The sequence below is a fragment of the Vulpes lagopus genome, chromosome 23 (assembly GCF_018345385.1).
Source record: "Vulpes lagopus strain Blue_001 chromosome 23, ASM1834538v1, whole genome shotgun sequence".
NCBI lineage: Eukaryota > Metazoa > Chordata > Mammalia > Carnivora > Canidae > Vulpes > Vulpes lagopus.
In genome coordinates this window covers 41,395,690-41,421,746 of record NC_054846.1, presented here as the reverse complement: position 1 = coordinate 41,421,746, position 26,057 = coordinate 41,395,690, and the positions used below count along the sequence as shown (strand labels likewise).

At 36.1% G+C, this 26,057-nt stretch overlaps 1 protein-coding gene and 1 long non-coding RNA gene across 8 annotated transcripts in view; one reads left to right on the top strand and one right to left on the bottom strand.

The window, feature by feature from the left end:
* The window catches only part of LOC121481155, a 179,947-nt gene that overhangs the window by 20,404 nt on the left and 133,486 nt on the right, over positions 1-26,057 (bottom strand). The gene's annotated exons all lie outside the window — the stretch shown is intronic.
* The window catches only part of PTPRQ (protein tyrosine phosphatase receptor type Q), a 200,357-nt gene that overhangs the window by 64,480 nt on the left and 109,820 nt on the right, over positions 1-26,057 (top strand). For all 4 annotated transcript variants that reach the window (XM_041738237.1, XM_041738236.1, XM_041738238.1 and 1 more), the window contains 8 exons: positions 52-212; positions 927-1,072; positions 6,254-6,422; positions 7,859-8,149; positions 8,413-8,688; positions 9,060-9,211; positions 12,955-13,096; positions 22,878-23,147. In XM_041738237.1, the coding sequence (XP_041594171.1) occupies positions 52-212; positions 927-1,072; positions 6,254-6,422; positions 7,859-8,149; positions 8,413-8,688; positions 9,060-9,211; positions 12,955-13,096; positions 22,878-23,147 (1,607 nt within the window). The remainder of the gene's footprint in view (positions 1-51; positions 213-926; positions 1,073-6,253; positions 6,423-7,858; positions 8,150-8,412; positions 8,689-9,059; positions 9,212-12,954; positions 13,097-22,877; positions 23,148-26,057) is intronic.

Sequence of the window (26,057 nt, the reverse complement as noted above, 5' to 3'; positions counted from 1 at the left end):
ATATAGTGTTTAATAGTCAATTTTACAGATAACTTCTTTTTTTTCTCATAGGGATAGATCGTCATTAAAAACTATCAATGTAACTGAAGCATCACTAGAGTTCTCAGATTTGGACTATGATGTTGAATATAATGCTTATGTAACAGCTAGCACCAGGTTTGGTGATGGGAAAATGAGAAGCAGTATTATTAACTTTCGAACACCTGAGGGAGGTGAGTTCTTTTGGATGTAGGTCAAGTAAAAGAATAACCTACTCAGAAAAAAAAATAAGCTTTAAATATCAAAATGAATTAGTAAGCCTAATACCTGTCATCATTTTGGAGGCAAACTTGCTTTTTGGTCACTTCCTAGCTGTGTGATGTTCGGAAAGTTAATCTCTCTGTGCTTGTTTCCTATTTGTATTAATGGAAACAATATATACCTATTCTATAGGGTCCTTATAAAGATTAAATGAGTTTATATTTGTAGATGCACTCAGCACAGAACTTGACACTTAGTATGCATTTATGTATTTCCTAAATGAAACAAAATAAAATGCATGAAGTCAGCTCGCTACCTTTGTTCTCTAGTATTCAATTTCAAGATTCTAAGTTAAATTATAATTTCATATTATGTGTTTTATACTGGAAATTCGTTATGATGTTGTTTTCAAATACAGGGAGGTAGGCATGTTTTAGAGCTGGGATGGTGTTTTACGAGTAAGAAATCTATCTGTCCGCTGCCTGGATGTTGCATTGATACAGTGTGAGAGAGATGGTCCAATGAGCCTATCAATTTCATTTCTGACTTTTAATTAGCTGTTATTCCCAATTTAAATTTTCTTTTGAAAAATAATGCTCATCACTTATTAAAGACAGGTAAAAGAACATTTCAGACATCATTTGGAGCCACAAGTATAGTTTTTTGTTCAATTATTTGTTTTATAGCACCAAGTGATCCTCCCAAAGATGTTCATTATGCAAATCTCAGTTCTTCATCAATAATGCTCTTTTGGATGCCTCCTTCAAAACCTAATGGGATTATACAATATTATTCTGTTTATTACAGAAATACTTCGGGTACTTTTGTGCAGGTAAGAACTGAATTTTCTCCTGGTTCTTTATTTACAACCTTCAGTTTTATTGATGATGATATAGACTTAGCATGGTAGAAAAATCATTTATCTTACACTGATAATTATGCATAGACGTTTTATAAAACTCCCATTGACATTGAAAAAATGTGGTGGAAATATGTCAGATACATTTTAATCTAGTTATGCATGTTCACACATTTCAAATGTATTGCTAACGATGAAGCTACCATCTATTTAAAAATCTGTATATAAATATGGCCCTTAATTCCACTTACCCAAGAAGTGTTGTCAAAGGAGTTGATGGCTTAATTTACCATTAATTATTTCTTAGCTAATTTTTTCCCCTTTTGTTTGTATACAGTATAAATAGTTTTCATGTTTGGATGTGTTTGCATATTTCTCTTCAATTTAAAAAATTTTCATCTGCTAGCAGGAGGGGTTGTTATTATTATTTAGCATTAGATGTAATAAAACCTCTAGGAATATGATTAACTACAAGTATGCAGAGCTTTAGAGTCACACAGTTTTCTCATGTGAATGATAATGGTTATGGAAGTAGTTAAAATGCATTTCATTTAGAGAAGTATTTTTAATTCACTCAATAGAAATCCTTCATTTATCCAAACCAAATATTTTATAGAACTCTAATAGAAGAACATAGATAAGTCTTAGTAATTTTGAGTTGTCCAGTTGTGTTTGTGACTGACATCATTGATTTAACCACTAGAGTTAGTTCTTAGAATCAGCAATCTCAGGAAGTAGAGCATGCTTTATTGTATTATTTGCCTTAGTGTATCTATGCTGCAATTTAGGTTTGATCAGTAGAGTCAGAGCAGAATTTTGCCAGCTGCCTCAGAACTAACCTAGCAGTGAATAAGAGGAAGTCAAGGTTGGTTTGTTTTTTACATTCTGCTCAAGGCCATTTAAGGGTGAGGGTTGAATAAGTGTGACTACTTAAGACTCCATGCCAAAAGGAAAACTACTCTAATTCAAGACATGAAGGGCAGCCTGGGTGGCTCAGTGGTTTAGCGTCTGCCTTTGGCCAGTGATCCTGGAGACCTGGGATCAAGTCCCACGTCGGGCTCCCTGCATGGAGCCTGCTTCTCACTCTGCCTGTGTCTCTGCCTCTCTCTCTCTCTCTCTTTCTGTGTCTCTCATGAATAAATAAATAAAATCTTTTTAAAAAAAGACATGAAGATACAGATATATACACCATTATAGATGTAGATTTTTAAAATAAATACCTTAAGTGTGGAAGGAGAAAGGAGGATCCTTTTTTCCCCTTCTATGTACCTTAAACGATTTTTGCTATTCCTTTTGTTCTACTCTATTTGGAGGAAAGAAATGGGATTAGTGTGAAATTTGTTGTTAATTTTTATACAATATTGTTTACAAATTTAACAACGTGTCTTTATGTCATGGAAGCCATTCAAATGCAGATTTTTCTTCTTTCATGCATTTAATAGAAATATTGCAGAGTGGCGTCCATAGTTCTGAATCTTAGCAAAGATTTTGTCTCTGCACAGTTTACTTTATGACCTGTATATAAAAAATTCTGTTTTGGTTCTCTTGGTCGACATCTAAATAATGAAGTGTAAACATCTAACTACGGTTTCAACATGATCTTATGAGCCTATTTATTCAAACCTGGGTATATGATACCATCCCACTTACAATTCATCTATCTTAGAAAATGTAATCTTTTATTAAATAACCTTAAGAATGCTTTTAAGTGTGACAGCTGCAAGAGGGCACAGGCTAATGATCTGAAAACAGTTCTCATATTGCTCAGAGTTCATCTGTGCCTTAATTTGTTCCTCAAGTTAGTGTTAGATACAGCATCTTCACTTCCATATTTTCTATTTTGAGTCGGGAGAATAGAAGAAATCCTTCAAATAAAAATCATGTAGCAGAATAAGTGTATTGCTTTTTTCTTCCCCCTTCTCTTTCCCCTAGAACTGTGTAGAACACCTCAAGCATGGTACATCGTAACCTGCTTTCCATTCCTGGTATCTGCTTACTTGTCTTAGCTCCTATACCATAGCAAATAACTTGAAGAAAAGGGTCATGTGACACTTATCTTTCCATCCCCTGAAGTCCTCCGGCACTGTATCATACATAGGTTTAGTGCTCAATATTTTTAGTTGAAGGAACATAAAATTATTATAATAGACCAACTTTACTTTTGATTCTTAGTTATAATTATGGAGCATTTGAACTTGAAATGATTTTTTTTCCTTCTTCTTACCTTAGGGAATTTAATCTCTCTGCTACCATTTGCTCTTTTTTCCATTGTTGTACATTTTGTTTAGTGTGTTAACTCTTCTACATTTTCATTTCTATCCACTTACGTCCTGTCTCCTCCTGTGCCTGACACAATGTCTTACTATACTAAAAGAATGCTAAATGAATAGTGTACTGGTTGATTAATCAAATTTGGAAGGTTTCACTTGTAAATGCATTTACATAGTAAGTCTTAGATAATTTGAGCTGAAAGGTATTTTTTTTTTCCAAAAACAAATAAATGACTGAAGTAATCATCTGGATCATTGATCTAATTCCAAATTCATTACATGGCTATGCATGCTAAGTTACATATCATTAGGAATGGCTTCTGGGTGATTCAAAATAATTCATCTCTGAATAGTCATCAAGGTGATAATCAGAATAAGTTCTATAACAAAGAAAAATTAAAATTTATACCAAAAAGCTACATTAATATATTTTTTCATCATATACTCATGATTTATTTATTTTATAGCTGGAAGTCTGTACCTTTTGATCACCGTCACCCATTTTGCCTATCCCTTCCCACCCTGCACCTCTGGCAACCATCAATCTGTTCTTTTTATCTGTATGTTCATGGTTTTGGATTTTTGTTTTAGATTCTACATTGAGTGGGATCATATGGTGTTTGTCTCTCTCCATCAGACATATTTCATTCAGCATTATGTCCTCAAGGTTCATTCTTGTCGCAAATGGCAAGATTTCCTTCTTTTTAAATGGCTGACTAATTAATTACATTAATATTTTTAAAAGATCCTTCATATAAGCCAGTTATTCCCTGTATAAAATAGATATGTCAAAAGATATTAAAGTATACAGATCATATTTTATATGAGGTTGTTATATTGTTTTAACTTACTTATTCCTAAAGAAGCAACCACAAATTGAGGTAGATCTTTTATTACACTCATTCTTCGCAACCTCCCCCCAGCACCACCAAAAACTGGCAAAAGGGTCACAAAACTTTGCTGAATTTAATTTTTTATAGGACCAAATTATAAACTTTAGTCAAATTGGCTACCCTGTGTTTTTCATTTAGATTGATTGATTGATTGATTGATTGATTGATTTATGAGAGAGAGAGAGAGAGAGTGCATGAGCACAAAGGTGGGGAGAGGGACAGAGGAAGAGGGAGAGAAAGGGAGAGTCTCAAGCTGACTCTTTGCTGAGCGGGGAGCCTGATGTGGGGACTCATCCCAGGACCCTGAGATCATGACCTAAGCTGAAATCAAGGGTTGGATTCTTAACTGAGTGAGCCACCCAAGCCCCAAATTACCCTATGTTTTTCATTTAAATGAACTAATTATCATTTATTTTGTTTTTAGTTGTGTACTAGATATGATATTTTTTATGTGTTTCATGTTATGTAATCGTCAAAATCTTCTGTGAAGTAGAAATAGTTATTCCCATTTTATAGTTGAGACAGGAAAAGCTTTGAGTTTAGATGGTTTATTGAGGGCTATTCTGCTACAATTGAATTTCAGTTTATAGGATGCTCAAAGCTTTGTAAGGATTGGAATCATTGCGTTTTCTTGATGTAGGTGGACATTATTATTAAAACTTATTCATACTAATAGCCTACATAATTTTTAAGTCTATTGCCCATTTTAGAATTACTTTTCTTTAACTATGTGTTTTGTGTTTAAAATATGGTCAGAAATTGGAGAAGGACAAACATTATATGGGCTCATTCATTTGGGGAATATAAAAATTAGTGAAAGGGAATAAAGGGGAAAGGAGAGAAAATGAGTGAAAATATCAGTGAGGGTGACAAAACATTGGAGACACCTAACTCTGGGAAACGAACAAGGGGTAGTGGAAAGGGAGTTGGGAGGGGGGTTGGGGTGACTGGGTGACGGGCACTGAGGGGGGCACTTGATGGGATGAGCACTGGGTGTTATGCTATAGGTTGGAAATTGAACTCCAATGAAAAATTAATTAATTAATTAAAATAAAATAAAATATGGTCAGAAAGGAAATGATTGCATAGATTAATTCCCTAACCTTGAAGAAATGCCTTAGGACAAATATAACTAGGAGTCAGGCAAAAGATTTTAAAGTTGCTCTTACTCTGCATATAAGAAAGAAAATGCATCTAACTGGCTTCCCAGTTCTCCCCATGATAATAGAAAAAAAAAGCCCCTTTAAAGATGAATAATAACCATTTGAGTTGACAGAGAGAGGTGAACACTTTCATAATTTCTTCATTAGCAGGATGAAAAAATAAAAGTTCTTATAATACTCATAAACTTATTCAAAAATATATGGTCAGTGTTTTGAAAAATACTTGAATGTTTTCTAAGAAAAATTGATACTGGAATGCCTGGGTGGCTCAGTGGTTGAGCATCTGCCTTCAGCTCAGGGTGTGATCCCAGGGTCCTGGGATTAAGTCTCACATCAGGCTCCCTGTAAGGATCCTGCTTCTCCCTCAGCCTATGTCTCTGCCTTCACTCTGTGTCTCTCATGAATAAATAAATAAAATCTTTTAAAAAAAAAAAGAGAGAGAAAAGGAAAACTGACACTGATCAGTATTTATAGTATATATATATATATATATATTATATATGTATATATAGTATATATGTATATATAGTATATATAGTATATATAGCATTTTCCATTACTCACTGAACATTCTTCATAAGCTGGGAGCTTCTACTCTGCTATTTTGTATGTTAATTTTATGATTAAAAATTACTACCATCCATTCTTCTTTTAGTACAACATATTTCCAGTTTAATTATTGCACTAAAATTTTCTATGTTGATTTTTCTCAAAAATTGACCTTAAAATAATAAGAGACAACTAATTCATGGATAATAATTATATTGAAATGTTCGTGTATATTAAAACTATATTCTAAACAATTAAAACAATATGTTTATTTTTCAGAATTTTACACTCAATGAAGTAACCAATGACTTTGACAATATGACCGTATCTGCAATAATAGATAAACTGGCAATATTCAGCTACTATACATTTTGGGTAACAGCAAGTACTTCAGTTGGAAATGGGAATAAAAGCAGTGACATAGTTGAAGTATATACAGATCAAGACAGTATGTAAACAAAAAGCATTTATTAATCTTTGATAGGATTAATTTTAAACTTTATTTCAGAACCTTTTTTCTATTTGTATGTATTGCTAGTAAAATCTGTAATTTATTTAGGAACATTTAACTAGTTATTATAGAAGTTTGAAATGCATTTGATGTAGCTATAAAATTATTACAATGATAACAGCCTTATCTATTCATAAAAACTGCTACCATTCATGAAAACTGTCACTTTCGTTGCTTCAAAGGATGTCACAGCAATGCAGTTATAAGCTGGAAGAAGAAAGAAGTAGAAAACCACTGTTGTATATGTGGATGGGTTTTCTAATACTTAATATTCTTGTTCCTTTGCTTTAGGAACTACCTTAAAAAAATCTAGCAACTTCTTTCCATTTCAGCCTTTGAATACACATAGGTCTCTATACAGCATCTCTGTTCTTATTGTGATTTTGACTCATATGAACGAAATACCTTTACTTTATTAACCTCAGAAGTTTCTTCTATGCAGCTTCAGCAGTATCCTGTTTGTGCTGAGTATTCAGAAAAACATAATGATTGAAGTACTTGATGTTTTTTTAGGTTTCAGCTTCAGGAATACAGTGATGCATAAATCATTGCCTATTTCTTCTTCTTGTTTCTAGTGTCTATTTATTTCTTAAAGACTAGTCTCATATTGAGAAATGATATTGACCTAAACTTCTGCTGAGAGTAAGATTCCATGTTTATTGTCTTAAGATTGTAAACCGACAGACACTAAAAGTGGGAGTAAATGCTTTCCTTGTTAGAACAACCTTTTGGATAGTTTACACATTGAGCAACAGAATAAGATACGAAAAAAATACGTGAAAACATGTGCTTGCAGAGTCTCTAGCAAAGTGTTTCAGTGCAGTATGTGGTCAGTGTCATTTCAGACATTCTGTAAATGCAGATCTCTTCCCATATTTTCACCAATCTATAAATTTTATCAGTGACTCTTACAGCACCACATAAACACTGTGCACTGTTCCAGGTGAGAAGTCCTAGATGTGGTATATGTTTAATAAAGATAATCTTTAGAAGAAAGAAAATTAAACTATTGTTGGAACAATATAAATTATCAAATATTTAAATATCTGAGTATATAAACACAGTCATACATGTATATATATACACAGATTATCTCCATATTGTAGGAAAGAAAAGACAAGAGAACACTATATAAAACAATTCTCACACATATTAAAGATGACAGGGTTTTTTATATTTTGAATCATTTTTAATATAATTACTTTGTAATGTTATTTTATAATAGGTGGTATTTACTATATCTGCATTTAAACAACATAAGAGCTGATAGTGTTAAAGATGCCATTTCAACAATTACCCTCGGTTTGTGAATCTACTTAAATTTTACTTAGGGTGACTGATAATTTTTATATTTTGCACATTACCTACCATAGTACCTGAAGGGTTTGTTGGAAACCTAACTTACGAGTCCATTTCGTCAACTGCAATAAACGTAAGCTGGAGCCCACCATCTCAACCAAATGGTCTAGTCTTCTACTATGTTTCTCTGAGCTTACAGCAGACTCCTCGCCACGTGAGACCACTTCTCGTTACGTATGAGAGAAGCATGTATTTTGATAATCTGGAAAAATATGCTGATTACATATTAAAAATCACTCCATCAACAGAAAAGGGATTCTCTGATACCTATACTGCCCAGCTATACATCAAAACTGAGGAAGATGGTAGGCTGGACCCTTTTATTGCCTTTTAAGCAGATTGTTGCTGTTCTCTTATTTATATTGCTTTCTGATAGATAACATTATTCTTATAATTATATAGAATCTGTTGTTTCTCAAATAATTAGCCTTTCAATAAACATACTTATAGTTTTTTTAAATTAAAATAATTATCTGCTAATAAAATTAAGCCCCATGATTATCAAGACCTCTTCTTTTTAATGCTAATTCAATTTTTTTTCATTTAATATTCTTTTTTTCTTTTATAGTCCCAGAAACTTCACCAATAATCAACACTTTTAAAAACCTTTCCTCTACCTCAGTTCTTTTATCCTGGGATCCCCCAGTAAAGCCAAATGGTGCAATAATAAGTTATGATTTAACTTTACAAGGACCAAATGAAAATTATTCTTTCATTACCTCTGATAACTATCTAATATTGGAAGAGCTTTCACCATTTACATTATATAGTTTTTTTGCTGCTGCAAGAACTGTAAAAGGACTTGGTCCTTCCAGTACTCTTTTCTTTTACACAGATGAGTCAGGTAAGTCCGAATCCATACCTCTTCAAATGATTTCACTGTTGCAGCTCTGTCTTTTTAAGGAACAGCATGGAAATTGAAAGGATATTCAATTATCTATTTGTAACAGGCTTACAGCTATTCATCTACTTTGCTGATTTTTTTTTTTTTTTTTTTTTAGTCCAAGCTTCAGAATGAAGTGCTTGTTTAAAACTGCTTTGGAACTACTGAGTTCCAAGTATAATAATGTAATTACTGATGCTATTTATTTCTGAAGTTAAAACATGTTCATTTTAGAAATATTTCCTAACTAGTATCTTCAAGAAGCTAAAGTCAAAATGATATTTTTATGCTAAAAATGTTATGAATATGTTTTATAATGTGTTTTCCTGCAGTGCCTTTAGCACCTCCTCAAAATTTGACTTTAATCAACTATACTTCAGACTTTGTATGGCTGAAATGGAACCCAAGTCCTGTTCCAGGCGGTCTTGTTAAAATATATAGTTTAAAAATTCATGAACATGAAACTGATACTGTATTTTATAAGGTAGGTTGATTATAATAGTATCTGTTAATTTCAAAAATTCTAAAATTGAATTAAAATCTTTTGACTTGCAGGGGAAAATGGATAGCTTTAAATTAAACAAGGATCATCTTTTTAAATAATCTTTTTTCCCTACAATTTAAGGATGTTTTTGGAAAACACAGAAAGCATTTGTCAGATATGGAAGCTGAATGCTTTGCAGAGCAATTTACTTAGAATTCACAACTTCTAGATACAAGTTAAGAAATAATTGCATGATTTTGTTAATGCTGGAAAGTATATGGCAATTTTTTTCAGACTATTTAAAAACTGTTATTATCTTACATGCAATATATTTCTATTTATTGTTAAGATAGATAACAAGTGAATGTTTTTAACTTTTTCAGAAAAGATTTAAACTGGACTACTGGACATCTTCCCTGATAGAATATAATCCCACACTAATTGGTCTCTTAATATATATCATTATTATTTTCTTTTCAATGCTAATTAGTCTGCAACACTAAATAACCTTTTCCTCCTCCATTTTTAGGTTCCAGAATCAGTGAAAAATATCCAAAGAACTGATATAACAAAGAATCTCAAATATAGTTGTATGATTTCTAGCATTTAGTTGCCAAAATATGTTTTATCATTGGCATTTATTTAAGAAAATATTTTTATTTTTTTTCCAAAGGCAAATGAAGTACTGGAATGCTCTTCTATAGTTACATCAAGAAGAGTGAAAAACTCTGCAGTTAACATTGTTCCCCAATATTATATGCATTACAATTTATTGCTGATGGTAAATCATTTTCATGGCGTAGGTAGCTTACAAAGTGAATAGTAAAAAAGCAAAAGCAACTGTTAAGGTTATGTCGTAAAGAACACTGGCTTTCTTTCCTGAAATCAAGATATTATCTTAAAATCTGATAGGCTGAGTAGAATTTGAATTCTTCTACTCCGTAAATGTGAAATATTTTCCCCAGAAGTGTGAAATTCTGTTAATGATGCTAAGTCTCTAGCCCTCTAATATCTATCCTCAGTCTAATCTTAACATCTTTCCATTTCTTGTTTGTTTTATCTGTATGGGTCACTGGGAAATGGACATCAAGAAGGAAAACGCAATCATTTTCTTACTGCAATCACATTTTGAGACTTAATGTGCTACATTATGGCAGTTACTTCACCTCTTCTGACTGAGCTTCTTCAAGTGCAAAAGGGGAGCTATAAAGATTGCATACATTAAAAAGTGTGGATTATAAGGGGAAAATCTGTATCCAGCATTTAGAATAATCTTTAGCACATGATAAATGTGTTAGCTTCGTTGTCATTGAACTCAGTTTAAAAGATTTAAAAAAAAAATCCATCCAGCATTGTCTTGGCACTAAGTATGAAAGGATGGTATACCTTTACTTAAATATGAGAATAAGTTTTATTCTAAGATTTTTTAGATATCTTGATTTTTCAGTAGAAATGCTATAATTAAAATTGTGCTTATAGCAAACATATAATCTTAATACCATAAAGTATTAAATTTACAACTTGTAAGGTATAGTTTTTCTCTAAAATTTACTACATATAGTTACTCCTTTTTACATTCGTTTTCTCTTCTGTCGATTTTCATAGTATTCTTTTCTTTTTTTTAGTATTTATTTTTAAGAGAGAGTACATGTGCTTGAGCATGAGGAGAGGGGAAGAAACAGACCCCCTGCTGAGGTGGACCCCGGGCTCAATCTCAGGACCCTGAGATCATGACCTAAGCAAAAACCAAAAGTCAGCGCTTAACTGACTGAGCCCCCTAGGCACTCTTTCAGAGTCTCATTTTTAAGTTCCTTTACCCCTACTTCATGCCTCCTTTTTTTTTCCTGTCTGAGTTGATTTTCCTACTTTCCTTTCTATGTCTTCTTCTACCTCTTTCTACTTCTTTTTCTTTTTACCTTTTTATCTTTTTAAAATTATATGTGGGTTTATGGAAGCAGAATATTTCCAAAACCACCTCAAATGTTCCCATCGTCACAGTCAATTCAATGTGATCGAGATCACTGAAATCCAAGTCTACTCATAACTTGGGTCATTCACATATATGAAGAGAAATTGTTTATTCAGTAAAAAGTTCTGTTTAAATGTTTAGAAATATTCCTCACTCATGTCTCCCTCTTACAATTTACTCATGTAAGTCACTATCCAGTAAACTGCTCACTTTTTTATTATAATCTCAGTCATTTCTCTGGGTAAGCCCTTCCTAATCCAAATTAAAATTTACCTGAGTTGTGTTTAATTTCTTCTCGGTAAACATTTGTTTAGAGATTTCTTAAAAAAAAAAAAAAAGATTTTATTTACTTACTCGTTAAGAGACACAGAGGGAGATGCAGGCTCCCTGCAGGGAACCTGATGCTGAACTCAATCTCGGGACTCCAGGATCAAAAATCTGAAAGAATGTACTTCACAATACTTTCTCTAAAAATTGGCATCATGGGTAAATATTTCCTTTAAGTTCTTTCTTTGTGACACTTAGTAGTGATTCATAGTTACTTTTGTGAACAGGGAAGAAAGAAAGATAATTTCAAAAGGGGGAAAAAGATTTATTAGCTATGGCACTCTTTACAAATCTATGTCAGTTTTTCCCAATAGTTGACAGCAGATGCTCAACCACTGAGACAGCCAGGTGTCACTGTGTAGAGATTTCTTTGATTCATATAAAAATTCCTTGATGACAGGAACCATATACCTCTTATATATGTATCTTTAAAATCTCCTGATTATCTAACACCATGCTTTATAAATAATAAGCATGAAAGAATGACAGGAAATACTGTAATATGGTGAGTCCCTACAGTATACGAATGACTTGGAATATTAATTTGAAATATGATTTAATTTAAAATGTGATTAAACTGTAAGTGGCCTGTGAGTATTCTTGATAAATTTCTATTACTGAGATGTTTAATAAAGAAATCAAAGTGGTTTGTATTTTGGATCGGATAATATGCGGTATTTTAAAAATTATACCATCATAGGAGGTTGTTTTCTCTTTCCATAAGGATAATAGATTAGTTTTAACTAATGTCTCAGTTTTGACAACTGTCTTTAAATGAAGACTTTATACTTAATGGTAAGTTTTTCTATGAGAAAGCATATCTTTCCTTGAGCAGCTGTAGCTATTCATTTTTTTCATTTTCCTAAGAGATTGGGTAAAATTAGAAATTTAGGAGTGGTCTGAGAAAACTTGTAATTTAAGCTTCATGAGAGTAGGGGTTTTGTTTTATCAACTGTATATTCCCAATGCCTGGCATGAAGTAGCTGACAAGTAAATTAATTTACATAGAATGTTACCGAGTATTAAACAATGACTAGATGAATTCAAGGAAAATCTAATATTGCTGACTACACGTAAGTTTGATTTAAATTGGGCACTCCAATTTTTGAAAATTTAAAGGGAGTAATAAGCGTATTAATCCAAGCACGTGTTAGGGAGACAAAGTAAAAACAAAATACTCTAGTGTTAAAAAGGAAATTAAAAACATGGCCGTTATGAGATTCTTCAGGGTTGAGAGAGTGCCTAGTTCATCCTAGATCATCATCTGAGAACACCCTGTGGCACACACACACACACACACACACACACACAAATGTTTAATGTATGTTTTAACTGAAAATACACTTATTAAACGTAGAATGCATAACTTCAATATAATAAAATGTTTCTTCTAGTTAACAAATTTTTAGTGATGTATCGTGACAAATAATTTTTTTCTGCTTTTCAGAATATTTCAGGTGTTCAAACTGAAGCCCAGCTTTTTGGACTGGAACCAGTCAGCACTTATTCTATCAGCGTATCTGCCTTTACAAAAGTCGGAAATGGCAATCAATTTAGTAATGTAGTAAAATTCACAACTCAAGAATCAGGTGAGACACAAGTTTTTGATCCTAAAATATTTCAGTTTGTATTGAACACTTTCCTCTTCTTTTTGGTTTATGTGATAAAGGATTATTATTTAATAATGCTTTTAAAGAGAAGTTGAATTTCAGTGCTTTAACAGTAGGCTGGAAGCAAATATATATATATTTGCATGAAGTTTTTCCTTTTGAACTCAGGACATTGAAATAAAGGAATAGTTTAGGAACAGAGCAGTTTTCTAGATATCTGTGAAAATTACCTAATTTTTTAATAAAAAAATTTTATTTAAATTCCAGTTAGTTAACATACACTGTGATATTAGTTTCAAGTGTGTGTACAGTAAGGTGATTCAGTACTTCTGTACATCACCTTGTGCTCATCTCAAGTGCCCTCCTTAATCCCCATCCCCCATTTAACCCATCCCCCACACACTTCCCCTCTGCTAACCCTCAGTTCTCTATAAGTAAGAGTCTGTTTCTTGCTTTGCCTCTCTCCCCATTTTTATTTCCCTCTGCTTATTTGTTTTGTTTCTTAAATTCTCAGTATCAACTGAGACAGCTAGGGTTGAGGGAAGGAGGAGAAACAAGCCAGTAGTTACTTTTAACAAGTTGTTTTATATTTCCATGAAGTGATACTGATGTTTTTTTTAAGAAGATGTATTGTGACACATGAGGGCCACTGGTCATTATGTAAGCTTCACTTTCCTATAGGTCATTTGTAACATGTGGAGGGGATTATGAAGACTATGAAATACTCCTGATCTAATTAAACAGCTTACCTACATGTCACCTGTGTGCCATAGCTCCCCCTTGTTTGTGTACTGGATAGTTTTCATTTATGATCTATTTAATAGATGGCTGAGAAATGCACTTTCCTTCTCTCAACTGGACCATACATTTAAAGGCATCTCTTGGGGGGAGGGGCAAGATGGCGGAGGAGTAGGGTCTCCAGGTCACCTGTCCTCAGCAAATTACCTAGAAAACCATCCAATCATCCTGAAAACCTACGAATTCGGCCTGAGATTTAAAGAGAGACCAGCTGGAACGCTACAGTGAGAAGAGTTCGCGCTTCTCTCAAGGTAGGAAGACGGGGAAAAAGAAATAAAGACACAAAAGGCCTCCGAGGGGGAGGGGCCCCGCGAGGAGCCGGGCTGAGGCCGGGGCGAGTGTCCCCAGGACAGGAGAGCCCCGTCCCGGAGGAGCAGGAGCTGCACCAACCTTCCCCGCGGAAAGGGGCTCCCCGGGAATTGGAGCAGGATCCCCAGGAAGGCGGGGACGCCCTCGGGCTCCCTGGGACAGTAACAGAGGAACTGAGCCCCGGAGAGTGCGCCGAGCTCCCTAAGGGCTGCAGCGCTCGGCGGGACCCGGAGCAGCTCGGAGGGGCTCGGGCGGCGGCTCCGCGGAGGGGGCGGGGCGGCTCCGGGAACAGCTCAGCGGCGGCGGCTCCGCGGAGGGGGCTGCACCGCCGGGAGCGCGAATCCAACAGCGCAGGCCCCGGAGCACAGGGCGCCGGGACACAGCCCAGGATCCGGCCTCCCCCGGGACAGGCAGAGGCCGGGAGGGCCCAGGACAGCAAGGACGCTCCTGCCTGGAACTGAGCAGATCAGCGGCCCCGCCCCGGAGCCCCCAGGCCCTGCAGAAGGAGAGCCCCGGAGCTACTGCGGGGGCTGGATCCAGGGTCCCAGAGCTGCCCCCGCCACTGTGGCTTCCTCCCGGGGCCTCACGGGGTGAACAACCCCCACTGAGCCCTGCACCAGGCAGGGGCAGAGCAGCTCCCCCAAGTGCCAACACCTGAGAATCAGCACAGCAGGCCCCTCCCCCAGAAGACCAGCGAGACGGACCAGTTCCAAGGGAAATCAAGGGACTTAAACTACACAGAATCGGAAGATACTCCCCCGTGGTTTTTTTTGTTTTTTGGTTTTTTGTTTTTGTTTTCGTTTTTTTTTTTTTTTTTTTTTTTTTTTGTTTTGTTTTGTGCTTTTTTTTTCTCTCTTTCTTCTTGATTTCTGATTGCTTCCCCCACCCCCCTTTTTTCTTTTTTCTCCTTTCTTTCTTTTTCTTTCTTTTTCTTCTCTTTTTCCCCTACTTTTTTCTTCTTTCTCTTTTTTCTTTTTCTCTTTTCTTTCCTTCTCTCTCTTTTTCTCCTTTTCCCAATACAACTTGTTTTTGGCCACTCTGCACTGAGCAAAATGACTAGAAGGAAAACCCCTCAAAAAAAAGAATCAGAAACAGCCCACTCTCCCACAGAGTTACAAAATATGGATTACAATTCAATGTCAGAAAGCCAATTCAGAAGCACTATTTTACAGCTACTGGTGGCTCTAGAAAAAACCATAAAGGACTCAAGAGACTTCATGACTGCAGAATTTAGATCTAATCAGGCAGAAATTAAAAATCAATTAAATGAGATGCAATCCAAGCTAGAAGTCCTAACAACGAGGCTTGACGAGGTGGAAGAACGAGTGAGTGACATAGAAGACAAGTTGATGGCAAAGAGGGAAACTGAGGAAAAAAGAGACAGGCAATTAAAAGACCATGAGGATAGATTAAGGGAAATAAATGATAGCCTGAGGAAGAAAAACCTACGTTTAATTGGGGTTCCCGAGGGCGCGGAAAGGGACAGAGGGCCAGAATATGTATTTGAACAAATCCTAGCTGAAAACTTTCCGAATCTGGGAAGGGAAACAGGCATTCAGATCCAGGAAATAGAGAGATCCCCCCCTAAAATCAACAAAAACCGTTCAACACCTCGACATTTAATAGTGAAGCTTGCAAATTCCAAAGATAAGGAGAAGATCCTTAAAGCAGCAAGAGAAAAAAAGTCCCTGACTTTTATGGGGAGGAATATTAGGGTAACAGCAGACCTCTCCACAGAGACCTGGCAGGCCAGAAAGGGCTGGCAGGATATATTCAGGGTCCTAAATGAAAAGAACATGCAACCAAGAATACTTTACCCCGCAAGGCTTTCATTCAAAATGGAAGGAGAGATAAAGAGCTTCCAAGACAGGCAGGAACTGAAAGAATATGTAACCTCCAAACCAGCTCTGCAAGAAATTTTAAGGGGGACTCTTAAAATTCCCCTTTAAGAAGAAGTTCAGTGGAACAATCCACAAAAACAAGGACTGAATAGATATGATGACACTAAACTCATATCTATCAATAGTAACTCTGAATGTGAACGGGCTTAATGACCCCATCAAAAGGCGCAGGGTTTCAGACTGGATAAAAAAGCAGGACCCATCTATTTGCTGTCTACAAGAGACTCATTTTAGACAGAAGGACACCTACAACCTGAAAATAAAAGGTTGGAGAACCATTTACCATTCAAATGGTCCTCAAAAGAAAGCAGGGGTTGCCATCCTTATATCAGATAAATTAAAATTTACCCCGAAGACTATAGTGAGAGATGAAGAGGGACACTATCTCATACTCAAAGGATCTATCCAACAAGAGGACTTAACACTCCTCAATATATATGCCCCGAATGTGGGAGCTGCCAAATATTTAAACCAATTAATAACCAAACTCAAGAAATACCTTGATAATAATACACTTATACTTGGTGACTTCAATCTAGCTCTTTCTACCCTGGATAGGTCTTCTAAGCACAATATCTCCAAAGAAACGAGAGCTTTAAATGATACACTGGACCAGATGGATTTCACAGATATCTACAGAACTTTACATCCAAACTCAACTGAATACACATTCTTCTCAAGTGCACATGGAACTTTCTCCAGAATAGACCACATACTGGGTCACAAATCGGGTCTGAACCGATACCAAAAGATCGGGATAGTCCCCTGTATATTCTCAGACCATAATGCCTTGAAATTAGAACTTAATCACAACAAGAAATATGGAAGGACCACAAACACGTGGAGGTTAAGGACCATCCTGCTAAAAGATGAAAAGGTCAACCAGGAAATTAAGGAAGAATTAAAAAGATTCATGGAAACTAATGAAAATGAAGATACAACCGTTCAAAATCTTTGGGATGCAGCAAAAGCAGTCCTGAGGGGGAAATACATCGCAATACAAGCATACATTCAAAAACTGGAAAGATCTCAAATTCAAAAGCTCACCTTACACATAAAGGAACTAGAGAAAAAGCAACAAATAGACCCCACCCCCAGCAGAAGAAGAGAGTTAATTAAAATTCGAGCAGAACTCAATGATATCGAGACCAAAAGAACTGTGGAACAGATCAACAGAACCAGGAGTTGGTTCTTTGAAAGAATTAATAAGATAGATAAACCATTAGCCAACCTTATTAAAAAGAAGAGAGAGAAGACTCAAATTAATAAAATCATGAATGAGAAAGGGGACATCACTACCAACACCAAGGAAATACAAACGATTTTAAAAACATATTATGAACAGCTGTACGCCAATAAATTAGGAAATCTAGAAGAAATGGACGCATTCCTGGAAAGCCACAAACTACCAAAACTGGAGCAGGAAGAAATAGAAAACCTGAACAGGCCAATAACCAGGGAGGAAATTGAAGCAGTCATCAAAAACCTCCCAAGACACAAGAGTCCAGGGCCAGATGGCTTCCCAGGGGAATTCTATCAAACGTTTAAAGAAGAAATCATACCTATTCTACTAAAGCTGTTTGGAAAGATAGAAAGAGATGGAGTACTTCCAAATTCGTTCTATGAGGCCAGCATCACCTTAATTCCAAAACCAGACAAAGACCCCACCAAAAAGGAGAATTACAGACCAATATCCCTGATGAACATGGATGCAAAAATTCTCAACAAGATACTAGCCAATAGGATCCAACAACACATTAAGAAAATTATTCACCATGACCAAGTAGGATTTATCCCTGGGACACAAGGCTGGTTCAACACCCGTAAAACCATCAATGTGATTCATCATATCAGCAAGAGAAAAACCAAGAACCATATGATACTCTCATTAGATGCAGAGAAAGCATTTGACAAAATACAGCATCCATTCCTGATCAAAACCCTTCAGAGTGTTGGGATAGAGGGAACTTTCCTCGACATCTTAAAAGCCATCTACGAAAAGCCCACAGCAAATATCATTCTCAATGGGGAAGCACTGGGAGCCTTTCCCCTAAGATCAGGAACAAGACAGGGATGTCCACTCTCACCACTGCTGTTCAACATAGTTCTGGAAGTCCTCGCCTCAGCAATCAGACAACAAAAAGACATTAAAGGCATTCAAATTGGCAAAGAAGAAGTCAAACTCTCCCTCTTCGCCGATGACATGATACTCTACATAGAAAACCCAAAAGCCTCCACCCCCAGATTGCTAGAACTCATACAGCAATTTGGTAGCGTGGCAGGATACAAAATCAATGCCCAGAAATCAATGGCATTTCTATACACTAACAATGAGACTGAAGAAAGAGAAATTAAGGAGTCAATCCCATTTACAATTGCACCCAAAAGCATAAGATACCTAGGAATAAACCTAACCAAAGAGGTAAAAGATCTATACCCTAAAAACTATAGAACACTTCTGAAAGAAATTGAGGAAGACACAAAGAGATGGAAAAATATTCCATGCTCATGGATTGGCAGAATTAATATTGTAAAAATGTCAATGTTACCCAGGGCAATTTATACGTTTAATGCAATCCCTATCAAAATACCATGGACTTTCTTCAGAGAGTTAGAACAAATTATTTTAAGATTTGTGTGGAATCAGAAAAGACCCCGAATAGCCAGGGGAATTTTAAAAAAGAAAACCTTAGCTGGGGGCATCACAATGCCAGATTTCAGGTTGTATTACAAAGCTGTGGTCATCAAGACAGTGTGGTACTGGCACAAAAACAGACACATAGATCAATGGAACAGAATAGAGAACCCAGAAGTGGACCCTGGAATGTATGGTCATCTAATATTCGATAAAGGAGGAAAGACTATCCATTGGAAGAAAGACAGTCTCTTCAATAAATGGTGCTGGGAAAATTGGACATCCACATGCAGAAGAATGAAACTGGACCACTCTCTTTCACCATACACAAAGATAAACTCAAAATGGATGAGAGATCTAAATGTGAGACAAGATTCCATCAAAATCCTAGAGAACACAGGCAACACCCTTTTTGAACTTGGCCACAGTAACTTCTTGCAAGATACATCCACGAAGGCAAAAGAAACAAAAGCAAAAATGAACTATTGGGACTTCATCAAGATAAGAAGCTTTTGCACAGCAAAGGATACAGTCAACAAAACTAAAAGACAACCTACAGAATGGGAGAAGATATTTGCAAACGACATATCAGATAAAGGGCTAGTTTCCAAAATCTATAAAGAACTTATTAAACTCAACACCAAAGAAACAAACAATCCAATCATGAAATGGGCAAAAGACATGAAGAGAAATCTCACAGAGGAAGACATGGACATGGCCAACATGCACATGAGAAAATGCTCTGCATCACTTGCCATCAGGGAAATACAAATCAAAACCACAATGAGATACCACCTCACACCAGTGAGAATGGGGAAAATTAACAAGGCAGGAAACAACAAATGTTGGAGAGGATGCGGAGAAAAGGGAACCCTCTTACACTGTTGGTGGGAATGTGAACTGGTGCAGCCACTCTGGAAAACTGTGTGGAGGTTCCTCAAAGAGTTAAAAATAGACCTGCCCTACGACCCAGCAATTGCACTGTTGGGGATTTACCCCAAAGATTCAGATGCAATGAAACGTCGGGACACCTGCACCCCGATGTTTCTATCAGCAATGGCCACAATAGCCAAACTGTGGAAGGAGCCTCGGTGTCCATCGAAAGATGAATGGATAAAGAAGATGTGGTTTATGTATACAATGGAATATTACTCAGCAATTAGAAACGACAAATACCCACCATTTGCTTCAACGTGGATGGAACTGGAGGGTATTATGCTGAGTGAAATAAGTCAATCGGAGAAGGACAAACAGTGTATGTTCTCATTCATTTGGGGAATATGAATAATAGTGAAAGGGAATATAAAGGAAGGGAAAAGAAATGTTGGGAAATATCAGGAAGGGAGACAGAACATAAAGACTCCTAACTCTGGGAAACGAACTAGGGGTGGTGGAAGGGGAGGAGGGCGGGTGTTGGAGGGGAATGGGTGACGGGCACTGAGGTGGACACTTGACGGGATGAGCACTGGGTGTTTTTCTGTATGTTGGTAAATTAAACACCAATAAAAAAAAAAAAAATGAAAAAAAAAAAAAAAAAAAAAATAAAGGCATCTCTTCCTCACTTTTTTTTTAATCAATGATTATTGAATGAGCACAAGATCTTGCTCTAGTTATCTTTTCTCTGTACCTTGAGATGTATTTTCTCTTGCTTTAGTGAATCTCTAAATTGAAACTGGAGAGCACTTATTGATACATTAATCATTTTTGCATGCATTTGTGAATATCTGAGACTTTTCTCCATAGCATTCCTGTAAGACAGGCTAAGAAAACAGTATTTATTGTGGATAAAAGTACATGCTTTGAAGTCAGAGTGTCTGTGTTTGAATCCAAGCTCCATGACTTAGTAGCTATATAACTGCAAAGACTCATGACTCCTCTGAGCCTCTATGTTCTTAACTGAAAAGAAACACATATTAGCAGTAGCCACCTATAAGGTTGTTGTGGAAAATATTTGAAAAGATCCACATAAAGCTCCTATTAGTATGTTGGATGCACATTTAGTGCTCAAAAAAGAAAATATTACTGTTGCCCCATTCTCCTTTACAGATGAAGAAACCATGATTCAGGAAGTTTTTTTTTTTTTTTTTTCAGGAAGTTTAGATTTAAAAGGTCTGAAAAAATCAGTGAAGAAGTTGAACTAGCACTTCAGTTTCTGACCTCTAGTGAAGGGTGGACATGACTATAGGAAATGGGTGTATTTTAAATGATAATTTATATACAAATGCTAAACCTATAAAGAAGAAAAGCATTTTAACAATTTACACATATATCAGTTTAGTAAAAATCAAGGCTAATCTTGTAGACAGTAATCCAATAAATATTTTTATCAATAAAATAAAATTACTGCATAAAATTCTATGCCTTGATTGCTTTAATAGTTTTTTTTCAACTTAAAGGTTAAATATCAGCTGGTTGATTTTCAATTTACGGAATCAGTGAAACAGTCACAAAAATCTTTTTTTATAAACTCAAGCAAAGTATCAACTGCTTCTTAAATTATTTTATGAAAATATTATTATATGTTTTTGAAAATAAGGAAGCAAATAATATTTAATTGCCAGAACCCTAGAGCATTTGAGAAATGGTCTTTTCTTTAATTTTAAATGCCACAGATTCCTTAAGCAGTCTCCTTCAGTTCTGACGCCTTTACTTTACAGAGGAAGAATTTGTAAAGATAAATTTAGGTCAGAGGAGAGAACTTTAGACAAATCAAAGATTAACTCGAGTATTGTTTAAATAACTATGTTTTGCATAATGACAGCAAGTTGTTTCACTACTTGTTTATCATCCACAAATTGACTATATGCATATTTACCTTCTAGCATCCTGTTTTTACTAAATTAGGAAAAGCTATGCTGACATTAGGGGATGTTAACTAACTGGACATTTCTGTGGGAAGTAGCCAATCTCTCCAATCTGCAGTCACTTTTGTGTGTGGTGCCAGGTATACCAGATATAGTAGACCTTTGAAAAATTGGGTTACTTCCAAGTAAATTCATGGAAGTTCTAGGAAAAACACTGGAACTGAATTAGAACCTGGGACTGATTTAAATATTCCCTCCAATGATTTTTAAAAAGACACTGAGAGATCAGTTCTTCACAATTTTTCCAAAGAAGCCTACCAGTTGTAAAAACAAGATCCCTAAATTGATTGCAAGTTTCCTAGTACTGTTGTTGCGGGAATTCTCCGCCTTTAGCACTCATGGTTCTTGGTCATGCCTCTTTTGAAGAATGAAGAGATGGACCAGATGAAGGGTGGTGGGCAGTAAAGCAGTTTATTGAGCAATAGTACAAAGCTCCAGGAGAGGGAGGGGACCCGAGAGGATTGCCCTCGAGGTTTCTAAGTTTAGGGTTTTTTTATGAGCTCTTTTGCAGAACTATCTTAAGCAACCAGGGTGTGCCGAGTTGTGCCAACCAGGGCTTTGATCACAGTCTACCTATTAGGTTAATATCAATGTGCTGATGGTGTTTTTTTGCCTGGTATCTGGGGGCTTATGTCTTAACTGCCCCTTGCCCATAATATTGACAAATGCTTTGTGGTTGTCTTATTCTACGATGTTTTGCAGAAGCCATTTCTGCAAAGGCTGCAAAGCAGAAAGTTAGTGTGTTCCTATCCAAGCTGCAAAACTGGATGTTGGTGCTGTTTTATCTTAGCTGGCCCTGACTACCTAACTCCAAACACGGTTAGGCTCAGATATACTACATCATGGAGGTACCTACATCTATGTCTTGCATTAAAAGGTTCCATAGAAAAAGTATTGGTAAGACTGCTCCTTTCTGGTTAAGAGAGAAAATGAGTAGGCTACAACCACTGCCTGAGTTTGAGGCTGTCCAGTTAGCTACTTTTCAGGATTTGAGGTTGATAGGTGCTTGGGCCCTAGGAAAATATTCAGTGATTGTCTCAGTATTGTAAGGATTAACATAATAGCCTAGAAAATGAGCCAACTGCCATTTGATTTAGTTTATGTCAACTTATTGAGCACACATTGCAAGGCTGTCATATTAAATTTTTATTTGGTCTCAACTCCTTAACATGATTTTATCTAGCAATCACATATTGAAATCATTTACTAGATGTATGTAAATTTTAACTTTGGGCATTTGTTTGTCTTTTAAGTTCCAGATGTTGTACAGAACATACAGTGTATGGCAACTAGCTGGCGATCAGCTTTAGTGAAGTGGGATCCACCAAAAAAGGCAAATGGAATAATTACACATTATCTGGTAACAGTTGAAAGGAATTCTACAAAAGTCTCTCCCCAAAATCATATGTATACTTTCGTGAAACTTCTTGCCAATACCTCATATGTCTTTAAAATAAGAGCTTCAACCTCAGCAGGTGAAGGTGATGAAAAAACATGCAACATCAGCACACTACCCGAAGCAGGTAACTATTGTGAAACATATAATTAATCTGAAACAGGTAATTTACCTGAAAGAGGTACCTAACCTGAAACAAGTCATTGTTTGTGCCCTGTGTCAGACATTTGTCCATACCATCCGTAATCTTTTTTCTTTCACATTTTTATTTAAATTCCAGTTAACCGTCAATGTAATATTAGTTTTAGTTGTAGAATTCAGTGATTCATCATTTACATGCAACACCCGGTGCTCATCACAAGTGCTCTCCTTAATAACCCATCATCCATTTAATCTATACCCCTGCCCGCCTCCCTCCCAGCAACCCTCAGTTTGGTCTCTATAATCAAGAGTTTGTTTTCTGGTTTGCCTCTCTCTCTCTCTTTTCTTTTTTTTCTCCTCTGTTAATCTAGGGTTTTGTTTTTTTTTTTTTTTTTTTAGGATTTTATTTATTTGAGAGAGAGAGAGAAAGAGAGCTGGGAAAGGGGCAGAGGGAGAAGGAGAAGCAGGCTCCCTGCTGAGCAGGGACCCTGACATGGGGCTCCATCCCAGGACCCCTGGACTATGACCCAAGCAAGCTGAGGGCAGCCACTTAACCGACTGAGCCACCCAGGGTCCCCTGTTCATCTGTTTTGTTTCTTAAATTTCACATATGAGTGAATTCATATGGTATTTGTCCTTATGGCACATTTATCTAATGATATGGAAGAAATATTTAAAAATGTAACACACACATTTTTATGACATGTGTTACCTGAGTACCAGCCATGTAGTACATTGACCCCTCTCCACAACATTAGGAGGTTAAAAGGAGGAAAAAAGAGAAAATCTGCTCTACTGTGTTTCCACAAATATGTATTTCTTATTATCCAAATTGAGTTTATCAAATTATGCTTTATTATAATTTAAAATATGGAATAAACATGTAAGCATTTTGATATTTATCCCTTTTTTGATTTTTCTTTTTTTAATTAAGTTCAATTATCCAACATATATAGTACATAATTAGTTTCAGATGTAGAGTTCAGTAGTTCATCAGTTGCATAGAATATCCAGTGCTCATTACATCAAGTGCCCTCCTTAATGCCTATCACCCAGTTACCCCATCCCCCACCCACCTCCCCTCCAGCAACCCTTAGTTTGTTTCCTATAGTTAAGAGTCTCTCAGTTTGTCTCCCTCTCTGATTTCTTCCCATTTTCCCTCCTTTCCCCTATGATCCTCTGCACTGTTTTTTATATTCCACATATGCCTGAAACCATATTATAATTCTTTCTCTGATTGACTTATTTCCCTCAGCATAATACCCTCCAGTTCCATCCACATCGATGTAAATGGTAAGATTTCATCCTTTCTGATGGCTGAGTAATATTCCATATATATATATATATATATATTCATGGATATATATATTACATATATATTATATTATATGCATATTATACATCAACAGCTGGATGGATAAAGAAGATGTAATATATATATGTGTGTGTGTATATATATATATATATATACACACACATACATCTTGGCTCTTTCCACAGTTTGGCTATTGTAAACATTGCTGCTATAAACATTGCTGCTGATACAGTTTTGATCACTACATTTGTATCTTTGGGATAAATACCTAGTGGTACAGTTGCTGGGTTGTAGGGTAGCTCTATTTTTAACTTCTTGAGGAACCTCCATACTGTTTTCAGAGTGGCTGCACCAGCTTGTATTCCCACCAGCAGTGCAAGAGGGCTCCCCTTTCTCTGCATCCTCACCAACATTTGTTGTTTCCTGACTTGTCAATTTTAGCCATTCTGATGGGTGTGAGGTGGGTATCTCATTTTTTACTTAATTGATTTTATAGAATTCTATATGCTTTCCTGAATTCCATAGCTGCCAAACTCTTTCATATATTCCTTTTCCTATATATCAGCCCTTATCTTGTATATTATTTGAACAAAAACATCCAGTTCACTAAGCTCTAGTCCACAAAGAAGAAACCTCTTGCCCTCTCTGACACTGGTCTGACCTACGTCATAATCTCCTTCATCCTTCTACCTTCTCCAGTATTGTACCTGCTTATAAACATAAGTCCGATTCCTTTCTGATCCTTCTACCTTCTCCAGTATTGTACCTGCTTATAAACATAAGTCTGATTCCTTCCTGATGATGCCACTTCCCCAGAAGTCCTCTCTAATAGGGGCTGTGGGTAATAGCATAATTGTTTACTTCTGGCACATCCAGATCTGTTACCTTGGAAACATCTTTTAATTCCTTCCTCCTTTTGAAATCAGCATCACCCAATTTTACTCTACTTCTCTGTCCTTGAGGTAGTAAACCACAGAGCTTTGAGACATGGTGTACCTTCTCCCTGGTTTCCGCATCCTAATCAGCACCCTTTTCTTCTTATGCTTCTGATGCAACACTTCTTTAGACTCCAGTGGTCTCCATGTTCAGCTGGAATGAATGCTTTTCAGCAACACCTATCTCTTGCTCCTTCTATCTCAAACCATGCCATTGTGACTCATCTTCAGGGGCTTCCCAACTCTGAGAGGATTTCACTGTTTTCATCAGAGACTGGCTGATGAACAGTGGTATTAAAAAAAAAAAAACAAACAGAAATGGTTTACCTATATTAGCTATAAATTTGCCTTTTCTAACTCTCCTAGCTGCCCCATAATCTTCTATATATCCTTTGTTTATACTTTGTCAATTTTCCATAGGAGAATCCTGCTTTCATTTTGAACAGTATCATCTGTAAATGATGTGACTATTCATTTTATTAAAATCAGTGATCCTGACTTGACCTCCTTCAAAATTTAAAGATTTTAAATCTTTATTTATGCTCTCAAGATAGCTTCTCAGGGACATCATTACCTTCCTCTTTTCAGGAATCTAGCTTCTTATGTTTTGTTTCAATATCATATGTTTTCTAGAACATTACTCCAT